The 13,827-nt window shown below is 37.8% G+C and overlaps 1 protein-coding gene across 1 annotated transcript in view; it reads right to left on the bottom strand.

The window, feature by feature from the left end:
- Nucleotides 1–13,827, bottom strand: part of LOC118896386 — a gene marked incomplete at its 5' end in the record, with an annotated part of 75,978 nt that overhangs the window by 59,365 nt on the left and 2,786 nt on the right. Inside the window, 4 exon segments of the mRNA XM_036854160.1 lie at nt 8,458–8,541; nt 8,544–8,580; nt 9,698–9,815; nt 13,691–13,790. Of these exon segments, the coding sequence (XP_036710055.1) occupies nt 8,458–8,541; nt 8,544–8,580; nt 9,698–9,815; nt 13,691–13,790 (339 nt within the window).

Raw genomic sequence — 13,827 nt, 5'->3', positions numbered from 1 at the left:
ATTCTTGAAAAGGAAGAACAAAGCTAGAGGACTCATACTTCCTTATTTCAAAACCTACTAAAAAGCTATAGTAGGGCTTCCCTGGTGGCGCAGTGGTTAAGAACCTGCCTGCCAATGCAGGGAACACGGGTTCGAGCCCTGGCCCAGGAAGATCCCACATGCCACGGAGCAACTAAGCCCATGTGCCACAACTACTGAAGCCCACGTGCCCAGAGCCCGTGCTCCGCAACAATAGAAGCCACAGCAATGAGAAGCCCACACACCACACCGAAGAATAGCCCCTGCTTGCCGCAACTAGAGAAAGCCACGCATGGCAACGAAGAACCAAAGCAGCCAAAAATAAATAAATAAAATAAATTTTAAAAAAAAGGTATAGTAAATCAAAACGGTATGCTACTGACATAAAGACAGACATATAGACCAATAAAAGAGACTAGAGAGCCCAGAAATAAGGCCTTACATATATGATCAAATGATTTTTTTCAAGGGTACCAAGAACATTCAATGGGGAAAAGCGTCCTTTCAAGAAATGGTGCTGGGACTTCCCTGGTGACGCAGTGGTTAAGAATCCGCCTGCCAACGCAGGGGACACTGGTTCAAGCCCTGGTCTGGGAAGATCTCACATGCCGCGGAGCAACTAAGCCCGTGTGCCACAACTACTGAGCCCACATGCCACAACCACTGAAGCCCGTGCGCCTAAAGCCCGTGCTCCACAACAAGAGAAGCCACCACAATGAGAAGCCCGTGCACCACAACGCGGAGTAGCCCCCACTCGCCACAACTAGAGAAAGCCCGTGCGCAGCAATGAAGACCCAATGCAGCCAAAAATAAATAAATAAATAAGTAAATTTATTTTTTAAAAAAAAGAAATGGTGCTGGCACTACTAAATATAAACAGAAAACGGGGACCTGCTGTATAGCACAGGGAACTATACTCAATATTTTGTAGTAACCTATGAGGGAAAAGAATCTGAAAAAAAACAGATGTGTACGTATTATAACTGGATCACTTTGCTATACACCTGAAACTGACACAACATAGTGGATCAACTACACTTCAATTAAAAATTCAAAAATAAATAAAATCTTATTTTTAAAAAAAATAAATTTTTTTAAAAAAAGAGAGAAAACATAGGCAGAACACTCTCTGACATAAATCACAGCAAGATCTTTTTTGATCCACCTCCTAGAATAATGAAAATAAAAACAAAAATAAACAAAAGGGACCTAATGAAACTTAAAAGCTCTCACAGCAAAGGAAACCATAAACAAAATGAAAAAACAACCCACAGAATGGGAGAAAATATTTGCAAACGAAGTGAACAAAAAGGGATTAATCTCCAAAATACACCAACAGCTCATGCAGCTCAATATCAAAAAACAAACAACCCGATCAAAAAATGGGCAGAAGATCTAAATAGACATTTCTCCAAAGAAGACATACAGATGGCCAAGAGGCACATGAAAAGATGCTCAACATCGCTAATTATTAGAGAAATGCAAATCAAAACCACAATGAGGTATCACCTCACACCAGTCAGAATGGCCATCATTAAGAAATCTACAAACAATAAATGCTGGAGAGGGTGTGGAGAAAAGGGAACCCTCCTACACTGTTGGTGGGAAAGTAACTTTGTACAGCCAGTATGGAGAACAGTATGGAGGTTCCTTAAAAAACTAAAAATAGAATTACCATATGGCCCAGCAATCCCACTACTGGTCATATACCTGGAGAAAACCATAATTCAAAAAGATATATGCACCCCAATGTTCATTGCAGCACTATTTACAATAGCCAGGACATGGAAGCAACCTAAATGTCCATCGACAGGTGAATGGATAAAGAAGATGTGGTACATATATACAATGGAATATTACTCAGCCATAAAAAAGAATGAAATAATGCCATTTGCAGCAAAATGGATGGACCTAGAGATTGTCATACTGAGTGAAGTTAAGTCAGACAGAGAAAAACAAATATATGCTATCACTTATATGTGGAATCTAAAAAAAAAATGGTACAAATGAACCTATTTACAAAACAGAAAGAGGGTCACAGTTGTAGAAAACAAACTATGGTTACTAAGGGGGGGAGGGATAAATTGCGACATTGGGATTGACATATATATAAAATAGATAACTAATAAGGACCTACTATATAGCACAGGGAACGCTACTCAATAATCTGTAATGACCTAAATGGGAAAAGAATCTAAAAAAGAGTGGATATATGTATATGTATAACTGATTCACTTTGCTGTACAGCAGAAACTAACACAACATTGTAAATCAACTATACTCCAATAAAAATTAATTTAAGAAAAAGAAAGAAATGGTGCTAGGATAACTGAGTACCTACATGCACAAAATGAAGGTGGACCCTTATTTAACATCATATAGAAAAATTAACTCAAAATGGATCAAAACCTAAATGCAAGACCCAAAACTAGAAAACTCTTAGAAAAAAACATAGGGCCAAAACTGCACAACACTGGATTTAGCAGTGATTTCTTGGATAGGACACCAAAGGCACAGGCAACAACAACAAAAAATAGACAAATTAGACTTCATTAAAATTAAAAACTTTTCTGCATCAAAAGACAGTATCAACAGAATGAAAAGGTAACCCACAGAATAGGAGAAAATATTTGCAAATCATATATCTGATAAGGGATTAATCCCCAGAATATATAAAGAACTCCTAAAACTCAACAATAACAAAAACCCAATTCAAAAATGGGCAAAGGACTTGATAGACGTTTCTCCAAAGAAGATATAAAAATAGCCAAAAAGCACATAAAAAGATGCTCAATCATTAGGGAAATACAAGTCAAAACTACAATGAGATACCACTTCACGCCCATTGGGATAGCTACTATCAAAAAAACAGGGGAAAAAAACCCAAAAAAACAAAATAACAAGTGTTGGCGAGGATGTGGAGAAATTGGAACCCTTGTACACTGTTGGTGGGAGTGTAAAATGGTACAGATACTATGGAGAACAGCATGGCGATTCTTCAAAAAATTAAAAATAGAATTACCATATGATCCAGAAATTCCACTTCTGGGTATGTACCCAAAAGAACTGAAAGCAGAATCTCAAACAGATATTTGCATACCCATGTTCACAGCATTATTCATAATAGCTAAAATGTGGAAGCAACCTAAGTGTCCATCAATGACTGAATAGATAAGCAAAATGTGATATATACATACTAGGGAATATTATTCAGTCTTAAAAAGGGAGGAAATTTTGACATATGCTACAGCATAGATGAACCTTGAGGATATTATGCTAAGTGAAATAAGCCAGTCACAAAAAAACAAATACTGTATGATTCCAATCATATGAGGTACTTAGAGTAGTCAAAATCAGAGATAGAAAGTAGAATGGTGGTTGCCAGGGGCTGGGGGCAGAGGGGAATGGGGAGTTATTGTTTAATGGGTATAGAGTTTCAGTTTTGCAAGATGAAAAGAGCTATGGATATGAATACTGGTGATGGTTGCACAGCGTTACAAATGTATTCATACCACTGAACTGTATATTTTAAATGGCTGAGATAGTTAATTTTATGTTACATGTATTTTACCACAATAAAAAAAGAGTAAAGAAAAATGGTACACATACCCTCATTGTATATATTTAAGATGGGCTATAACAACTTCCAAAAAAATGAAACATCTTTTAAAAACATCAAATGTGGGCTTCCCTGGTGGCGCAGTGGTTAAGAATCCACCTGCCAGTGCAGGGGACACGGGTTCGAGCCCTGGTCCGGGAAGATCCCACATGCCGCGGAACAACTAAGCCTGTGTACCACAACTACTGAGCCTGCGCTCTAGAGCCCGTGCGCCACAACTACTGAAGCCGGTGTGCCACAACTACTGAAGCCTGCACGCCTAGAGCCTCTGCTTCGCAACAAGCAAAGCCACCGCAATGAGAAGCCCGCACACCGCAAGGAAGAGTAGCTCCTGCTCGTTGCAAGTAGAGAAAGCCCGCGCACAGTAATGAAGACCCAACACAGCCAAAAAGAAATAAATAAAATTAAAATTAAAATTAAAAAATCAAACGTACCCATATATTCAGCACAAAAGAGAAACACTGAGACAAAATATGGATCAGGTCAACTTTGGTAACATTTAAACAGGTACACTTTTTAGTAGTCCACATGAAGGAATCAAATACAGTCCTTTCTCCTTTGTCCCTCCTATCCAAAATTTCACCTCCTTCCCCTCAAACCGCTCTTCAGCAATTGGTGGCAATATTTCAAAGTCTTATAATAAAACCTTCAAGTAATTTACTACCTAATTTGTACAGCACTCCTCAGCCATAAAATGGTTTACTTTGCACTTGTTGAAAAGAAGTGAGAGGGGAGGAAGAGCTGCTCTGCTGCATTCTATAAGTTCTGATGTAGAACAAATTCACCAAGATACATTGTTAAGTAGAAAACAGCAAGGGACAGTGAATGTGCTAGAATATGCTACTATTTGTTTTTAATAGGGGTTGGGGGTCTACATATATGCTTATAGATTCAAAGACTGCCCCTGGAAAGATATACCAGAAAGTATTAATTGTGGTAGCCTATAAGAAAGAAAGATAACTGATTTGTGAGGGAGACCTAACTTTCCCTGAGTAACTTTTTAAACCATTGTGCATGTATTACTGCCTCACCCCTCAAAATAGCTTTAAGGAGAAAAATACAGAGCTACAAGGATATTTATTGCAGTACTATTTATAATAGTACAAACTTTGAACAATCTAAGTATCCAACAAGAGGAGTGGTTAAATATATTACAGTTTAAATTAAAAGCCCAGGCTCTGGAGCCACATCATCCGAGTTTCAATGCTGGCTTTACCACTTACTATCTAAATGACCTTAGGCAAAAGATTTAAATACTTTCTGCCTCTGTTTCCTCATCTCTAAAATGGAAATAATAGTTGGGTCTACCGCAAAGGATTGAAGTGAGGATTAAATGAGGTAACATTTGTAAATGCTTCGTGATATACCCACTGTACACAGTTACTGGTCAACAAATGTTGTTTTTATTATTATTGTGCATTCATACAATAAAATAAAATCAACCACTGAAACACATTTTATATAACATTTATATTATAATTATGTAATTGGTAAATAAAACACATTAAAATGTAATATATACAGTGCCATTTTATAGGAAAAACTGTATATGTGTATTAAAAAAACTAAAAGAAACATAACATAAAAAACATCTCTAGTAGGTGAGATCACAAGAAATCTTTGTCCTTTTGCACACCTGTATTTTCTGAACTTACAACATAATTTTAAAAATTAAAAGTTACTATTTTTAAAAGATGATGGTATAAAATTTAATAGAATATTTCAGAGGTTTCTTAATTATCCAAAGGAAAATTCCTTTGCTGAAATATGGCATGCTGCAAGCCAAAATCTTCCTTAAGAAGGACCCTTTAAGTTTTCAAAAACTATATCCCAAACATGGTTATCATAGAGACAAAAGCTTATTAGCACACTCACATTAACTCACAAAGACACTTATCTGAGAGTTTACCTTAACGTTTATTCAAAAAAAAAATTTATTAGGTGCCTATTATGTGCCAAGAAAACACTAGAGATACCAAAATAAACTATGCAAGTGCCCTTATGAAACAAAATCTAAATAGAAATGTATACTACTCCCTATGACACAAAACAAGTGATGCAGTTTTGAAAGAGAGGAATGTTTACTTAAAATGCAATGGGGAGTGGACTGACCGACTTCCAGCATGGCAGTGTGAAGAGCTCCACAGATCTACTTCCTAGAGAATATACTTTAAAAAAATACCATTTAAAGTCTCTAGAAATGGTCCTAAGAAACATATATTCAAGAAAATCTACTACAACTTTAAGAATAGCCAATTTCTGTTGTATTTGAACCAAGACCCATCCCCACCCACCCCCCTCCCAATTCAACAAGACAGAAACTCCATTCCAGACTAGCACAGCTGAGAACACAGCATTAAGAATACAAGCAACTAAGCCACAAGCAAGAACTCCAATTACTTTTCTCTTCACCTGCAACTTGGCCTACAGACACACAAGAAAGTCTTCTTTTCTATTTTTCTGAAGTAATAGTTGCTCTGAGTTTAGTTATTTCTGAGCTTACTGGAAAATCATGCCATTTTTGCTCAAATCACCATAAGGTACAACATATAAATAGATTGAAATCATAAGACAGCAGCAACAACAATAGTATACATGAATATCAGTAAACAGTCAAAATTAAAACTGTATAAAGTTAAATTAAATTAAACAAGATACCAACATTTAAAAATTGGGAAATTACAAAATGTTGGCAAAGATATGCAGAAAAGAGACACCTGAGACATTGTTGGTAGAAATATAAACTGGTACAATCTTTTTTTTTTTAACACAAGCAACTTGGCAGTACTATGAAGAGTAACGATGCACATACCTTTTGACCTATTCTTTATTTAATTAATTTTTATTGGAGTATAGTTGGTTTACAATGTTGTGTTAGCTTCTACTGTACAGCAAAATGAATCAGCTATACATATACATATATCCCCTCTTTTTTGGATTTCCTTCCTTTTAGGTCCCCAGAGTAGACTTCCCTGTGCTTTACGCAGTATGTTCTCATTAGTTATCTCTTACACATAGTATCAGTAGTGTATATATGTCAATCCCAATCTCCCAATTCCTCCCACCTGCCCTGCTTTCCGCCTTGGTATCCATACTGTTTGTTCTCTACGTCTGTGTCTCTATTTCTGCTTTGCAAATAAGATCATCTATACCGTTTTTCTAGATTCCACATATACGCATTAATATACGATATTTGTTTTTCTCTTTCTTTCTGACTTACTTCACTCCATATGACACTCTCTAGGTCCATCCACATCTCTACAAATGACCCAATTTCGTTCCTTTTTATGGCTGAGTAATATTCCATTGTATACATGTACCACATCTTCTTTATCCATTCCTCTATTGATGGACATTTAGGTTGCTTCCATGTCCTGGCTATTGTAAATAGTGCTGCAATGAACATTGGGGTGCATGTGTCGTTTTGAATTATGGTTTTCTCCAGGTATATGACCAGTAGTGGGATTGCTGGGTCATAGGGTAGTTCTATTTTTAGTTTTTTATGGAACCTCCATATTGTTCTCCATAGTGGCTGTACCAATTTTGTTTCCCATCAACAGTGTAGGAAGGTTCCCTTTTCTCCACACCCTCTCCATTATTTATTGTTTGTAGATTTGACCTATTCTTTAAATTCTACTTTAAGGAATTTATCCTAGATTCATAAATGGGCATAGATAAAGCTGTTCGTTACAGCGGTATATCAAAAAAAACTGGAAACAACCTACATGTCAATCAATAAAGGATTGCAAAAAAAAAGGATTGCTTAGATAACTTATGATATAAAGCAGCTGTTGAGATCAGCAAGATAGATCTTAAAGTATAACATGAAATGATGTCCAAGATAATATGCTTTAGTTTATACAATACTATCACCATATATAGTACATAGAGTATGACCCAAATTTTGTCAAAATAAATTTCTAGAGAAGAAATTTCTTGTGCCTAAACCAAGACACAAGAAAGTTAACAGTGGTTTATTTCTAGGGAATGCAAAGGAGGTCAAAAGAAGTAGGAAGAGAAACTTAACTTTTTATCCAGGTACATTTCCATGCTATTTGAATTTTTATAAGGAACATGTATTTTTGTGTGATTTTTTCTTTTTTCTTTTTTTTGGCTGCGTTGGGTCTTCACTGTTGCATCGGCTTTCTCTAGTTGTGTTGAGCCAGGGCTCCTCTTCGTTGCGGTGCATGGGCTACTCATTGCAGTGGCTTCTCTTGTTGCGGAGTACAGGCTCTAGGTGCCCAGGCTTCAGTAGTTGTGGCTCGCGGGCTCTAGAGCACAGGCTCAGTAGTTGCAGCGCACGGGCTTAGTTGCTCCACAGCACGTGGGATCTTCCCGGACCAGGGCTAGAACCCTGTCCCCTGCGTTGGCAAGTGGATTCTTAACCACTGAGCCACCAGGGAAGCCCTTTTTGTGTGATTTTTAAAATTACTTTGTAAATTACTATTCTATTTATTAGTGCTACTTCAATGCTTAAATTGACAAATCACAAGGTATATATTCACTTCAAGGCAATAAATGTTAAAATATTATCAAAAGAATAAATCATTGATACTCTGACAAGCAGGTATTTTATTATAATAAACAGTTATACGAAACTAAATGACTTGAAAAGAATGCTTTCAGTGTGGATTCTTTAATGAGCACCATTCTAGAGTCTACTTTGCACATTCCTGAGCTAGGTGTTATAGGGAATGGAGTGGAAGACAGAATGCCCTGAAAGGAGATGGCTGACAAAAGACACAGTAAGAAAACAACTAACAAACAATTTCAAACAATGTGGTAAAAAGTATTAAATGGTTTTTTAAATCTAATCAGACTCCCAAAAGGCAACTCAAATCTTGTATCAGCAAAATTTTATGGGAGTTGGGTTTTAGTTCCACAGATCTCATCATCTTTCATTATGTCTCTGCCTCCAATGTGGACCATTCCCCAGGCCCTTCCTAGAAAAGAGATCTAAGATTAAACTTCACTCTTTCATGATACCCTTTGGTTAAAAGGCCAGGTCTTTTCTCTCATTTTCGTTGTCAGAGAGCTTTGAGGGCCATTCACATATCCTAATGAGGCAAACACATCAGAGTCACCACCAGCCTCTGCTGTATGTGGCTTCTGTTCTCCCTCTTTGGGGGAGAGCAGCTTTCACTGTGCTCAGCTTTCTGCCCAGCCCACCGAGGATAGAATTTCCAGAGCGCTAAACTCAAAAACAAAGCATCTCCATGGATCAATATTTAATCTGTACAATTCTTAATGACTATGTCACTTAATGTGTCACTATTTCTAATCACTAAAGAGCTAGTAACATTGCTAGTTAAGTTGACCTGAACTGGGACCACAGTGAAAATATTCAAAGTGAGTGTCATAGGGAAATGATGCTGAGTTATGTTCTAATCTGGTAAAGTGGAGTGGAAATTCAGTCTTGAAAATAGTATATTAAGACAAGTGTGAATACCAATTGCCAAGCCTGTAGTTCCTTAAACTCTGTTAAGGTTATATGTGGAAGAAGGAAGACTGAAATCAGGTCCCTGGGATAGGTGACTCAAAGAGCTGGCTGAGGAAGTTTAATGGGACTCCTCTCAGAACAGTGTCTTAGAGGGAATGCAGAAGCCACAGGTATCCTAGATCTCTCTCTCTCTCTCTCTCACACACACACACACACACACACACACACACACACACACACACTCTCTCTCTCTCTCTCTCTTCCTCTCCCCCCACCCCTCTCTCCCCCTCCCTCACACTCCCCTCCTTCACCCTGCTGATCCCACCCACCCCACCACCACCACACACACACAGAGTACTCAGAAGGGGCTATCTACCTTATAAGGCTAAATAGGTACTCTGGTACCTCTGAGTTCAGTCACAGGGCAGAGGGAAGGCCAGACTTAAATAAAATCCCCTGAACCTCTGGGTGACATTAGGAATAAGCTGGTTTTATGTCCTCTAATTAGAAAGGGGGCAGAGAAATCTGAGCTATATGGATGAACATTAGCTGAATGGAGCTAGGATGCGGAGAAGCAAGGGCTAGAACCCTACCTCCAAATGGGCAATGCACTGACTGACCTCATCTGACTGACGAATAGTCTTCAGTGCAATCCACACAGTCCCCACCATGGTGTCCCAGATCAGTCCTTTGTTCCATACTTCCACACTTAGACCCAGGTCCAGGCGACTAATCTCACTGAAGGAAAGAAGAAAGCCCTTTTTTAGAAAACCAGGTAATATGAAAGAAACATCTACATCTCCTGTTTTGCTAAACCTTGAGTATGTCCTGATCAGGATCCTGTCATCAGGGAAAAATCAAAATGTCCCTGATGCTGCAACCACTCTTTAGGTTCCTAGAAACCTATGTAGGGTATGCACAGAAAAATGCCTCTGTCAGTCTGTCCCCTCTCCTTTGGAGCTACAATCATGGTTAGACTAATACAGTTTCACAAGAACACTGAAGCCAAGCAATGAGGGCATTACTGCCAGGAGTGTCTGCCTACAATCTCCAAACTTAAGCAACAGTTTTATATGTTTTATTGTAATACTAGCACTGCCTCCAACTTATACCTCTGGATACAGGGAACTATGAGGAAAAAGCAAGGCTTCTTTATAACAAATATGAAAGGGAATCCAAGCAAAAGTAAAAGGGGCCATGAGAAGATCTAAGTTTGATGGGAACATGTGGTCAGAGGCAGTTGAGGGACACTGGAGTGTGCTAGTTCATTATCAGTTAAAGCAGGTACTGTCACTTATAAACAAAATGATCACAGGATAATGATAAACACAATGATTTTCCTGTAATAATAACAAGGAAAAATTATTTAAAAAGAAATTATTCCAGAGAGCCAGGTGACCACTAAGCAAAAGCAGTGTCATACATGGAAGAATATCAGCTTGGAAGGGTTAACTCAAAAATAATTATGGACTTAAGGTGAAACAAGCAAACACTTATGTTAATGCTAAAAACATTCTCCAGAAAGCTCTTATGGAAACACAAGGTTATTTGAGGGGAAATGTAAGAAAGATGAGAAAAGGCCAATTCCAGCAGGAAAAGCAGAAAGGTATTCTCAGGAAAACAACAGCTATTAATCACATGTAGAAGTTTCAAGTTTGTGCTTTAGAGATAGCTTGGCTTCCCTGTTGTACTATTAAGATACATGTTCTCAGATTCACTAGTTTGGGATGTGGCCTTATAGCCATAAAATTCATATCAAGTGTGTTGAAAACAAGTGAAGCAAAGCAAATTTGCCCCTTTTACATAAATACAGCAGAATAGAAAAGTACTGAGTTCATTTTTTTCACTTATGTTCCCTGACATGTACAATTCATATGGCTTGGTACATTGGGGAAGACACACAATATAGGACCTAGCTCCTATCTCTAAAAACTTCCAAGCTATCTGGAGAGCTGTTCAAAACCAAAAAGTAGGTGACTAAACCCAGCCACTATGTTAGGGCATTCACAGTGGGGAAACTGAGCTTCTGGCACACAGTTTCATTCAGCCTAATTAATTGATTAGCCTTGGAAAAATATATGTAACAGCCCCAAATCTTTTGAATCTGGAAAAGAAAAATTGCTTGGGGATACATATACAATATTCCCAAAGCAAGTCCTAAGTAGCCTCTCAAGCCAATAGCTAAAAGAAATAGCCAGAGGTCTTTACAGCTTGACTTGGACAGATAAAGAAGAAAATCTGTTCTTCAGGGAACTCTGGGGAATAAAGCCCAAACAATGAGGATATCTTCTGTGAGAAGTCTCTTATCTACATCTGCTCAGATGGCCCAACTAAGAGAAGTCTGAGAGCTCTGTTTATGCCTCATCCCCAGAGCTCTGGGGAAGTTTCTGTTCTGTTAACTCAATCAACAGTATACGTGCACACATGTATATAAGATTCTGAGCTAGGCAAATTCACAGTAAGTGAAGATGCCCTCCTTGCCCTTAAGAAATGAACAATCTAGTCCTAGAAATAAGACAAAGAAATACTAAAGATTAATGAGAAGTACCAAAATGAATGTTAGATGCTACCACATAATACATTAGGGAGAAAAAAAAAGGAGAAAGGGGAACAAGTGACCAGCAATGGAGTTACCAGTGACAGAAGAGCAGGATACGAGGAATAAGGAATAGGAGCAGTAAGGTGGATAATGTAGCTAATAAAACCTGTGTGTAGAAGGAGAGAGGACAAAATTCACACAGCATCTCAAGGTGGGAGACAGAAGAAAAGTCACACATATCACAGTAGGGTTGAAAGAGTAAGTGCTATGGGAAATTGGAAAATAAGTAAGAATAAAGCTACTATGCTTTATATGCTTTATTTGATCAGAGACTGCAGAAGATTGATATGTTTCACATGCTGGGAACAGTTATAACAGCAAGTGATTATTAGAGCCAACTGGAAATCAAAAGAAAGCAGGATTGCTAAGTTTATATACCACAGCCAGAACTGTGGTATGGCTAACAGGGAAGAGACTTGAAAAAACTGTTCATACTTGACTTTACATGAGTGAAGAAAGAAACAAATGGTCTCACTCTGATGTCAATATAACAGATAGGAAGAAATGAGGTTCATAATCTTGAGAGAGAGGCAACCAGTGAGAAATTTGACACCACTAGTCTCTTCTTGAAGCCCCAGTTCTTCAGCTTCCAGGACACTACTATCTCGTTTCTCCTTCTTGCTCTCTGTTCACTCCTTCCTAGTCCTCTTTGTCCCCTCTTTAAATGCTGGTGCTCTCCAGGCTCTACCCCAGGCCCTTTTCTCACCCAACACACTCTTCCTAAGCTTTCTCGTCTATGCCTATGGCTTCAACTGACCAAAATATTTCTCCAACCCAGGCTTCCATGAGTACCAGGTTCAGTTTCTAACTTATCTTCTGTAACTTTCTTCTTACCTGTCCTATAAGAACTTCAAATATAAGCTTGTTCATAACTGATATATTATTATCTCCTATCCTAATGAGTAGCACACCACTCACCCAATCATCCAAGACAAGTCTTGGTTCTACCTCCTTAACAGCTTCTATCCATCCTTTTCTATCTATCCTTCTGTTACTGTCTTAGCCCAAACCCTCATAATCTTAATCTTTAACTATTATAATAAAGTTTCCTAAATGGTACTATAAGCAGCAATATACTAAAAGCCCAGAGGATTGGAATGTTTCCCCATAAAAAGAGTCATCCTGTGTCTGAGATGGACTATAAAACTCGCAAAGCAATGTCACTTCAATCACAAATTTCACTGCAATTTTAATACATTTTCTTGGTTGACCCCCTTGTGCCCACCTTCCCAAAAAATAAGCATAACCTTGTAAGCGAGAGTAGACCTTTACAGATAAGGAAACTGACACTCAGAGAAGCTAAGTGATTTGGTCAGCCCTTCAAAATGATATTGTACATTTTTCTTCCCTTTCCTAGAGCAGAAAAAAAAAATTGTTGAAATTTAAGAGGAAAAAAAGGAAATAGCAAGTTTTTTGAAGCCAGAGCTTACAATCATAATATACTAAATTTTGTGTCATATGCAAGCACTTCTACTAATATTTACTCATTTTTATTAATTAGATGAAGGTAGAACATTTTACTCCATAAAGCAAAAGGATTATAAGCACAGACATCCTCATCTTCCAAAGCAGGTGACTTGGAAACACACAGTCCTCACATGCATAACCACATTCTGAGAATCAAAGAAAGATTAAGTTAGGTTTAATATCATGCTCCGTATGTTATACTATACCTAATTCTGACCACTAGGAAAATCTGACTAGGTAGTGTTTTCACCCATGTAAACTGAGCATTTACTCAAATTCATAATTCGCCTCTGAAAATAGATTACAAATCGGGAGACAACAAAACTGCAGATGTACTTTACCTACCACACACCTCACTTGTTCCTCTCTCTAGTTTTCAAAAAGAATATTTAACATGCTATTAAAATGTGTTTTTAAATATTTAACATATTTTATAAGTCTTAGATATACACAAAATCTTCAGCCTCTACTTGTTTAATCCAATGTGATTACCTTGGAAATATTGTCAAATATTGTAGGCATGCTGCTGCTGCTGCAAAGTACTTACAACATAAAATCTTGTTCCCAGGAAGGTTGATCGCCACGGACTGCTACAGTTGTGCTCTTCACATTTTGCACTTTCAGGGTCACATATGTGTTAAATTTGTCTTTGAAAAAATGCAAAACAAAGATATAATACTTAGT

The sequence above is a fragment of the Balaenoptera musculus genome, chromosome 6 (genome assembly GCF_009873245.2).
Source record: "Balaenoptera musculus isolate JJ_BM4_2016_0621 chromosome 6, mBalMus1.pri.v3, whole genome shotgun sequence".
NCBI classification, from domain to species: domain Eukaryota; kingdom Metazoa; phylum Chordata; class Mammalia; order Artiodactyla; family Balaenopteridae; genus Balaenoptera; species Balaenoptera musculus.
Note: the sequence above shows the minus strand (reverse complement) of the source record. Positions and strands in the feature narration are given on the sequence as shown.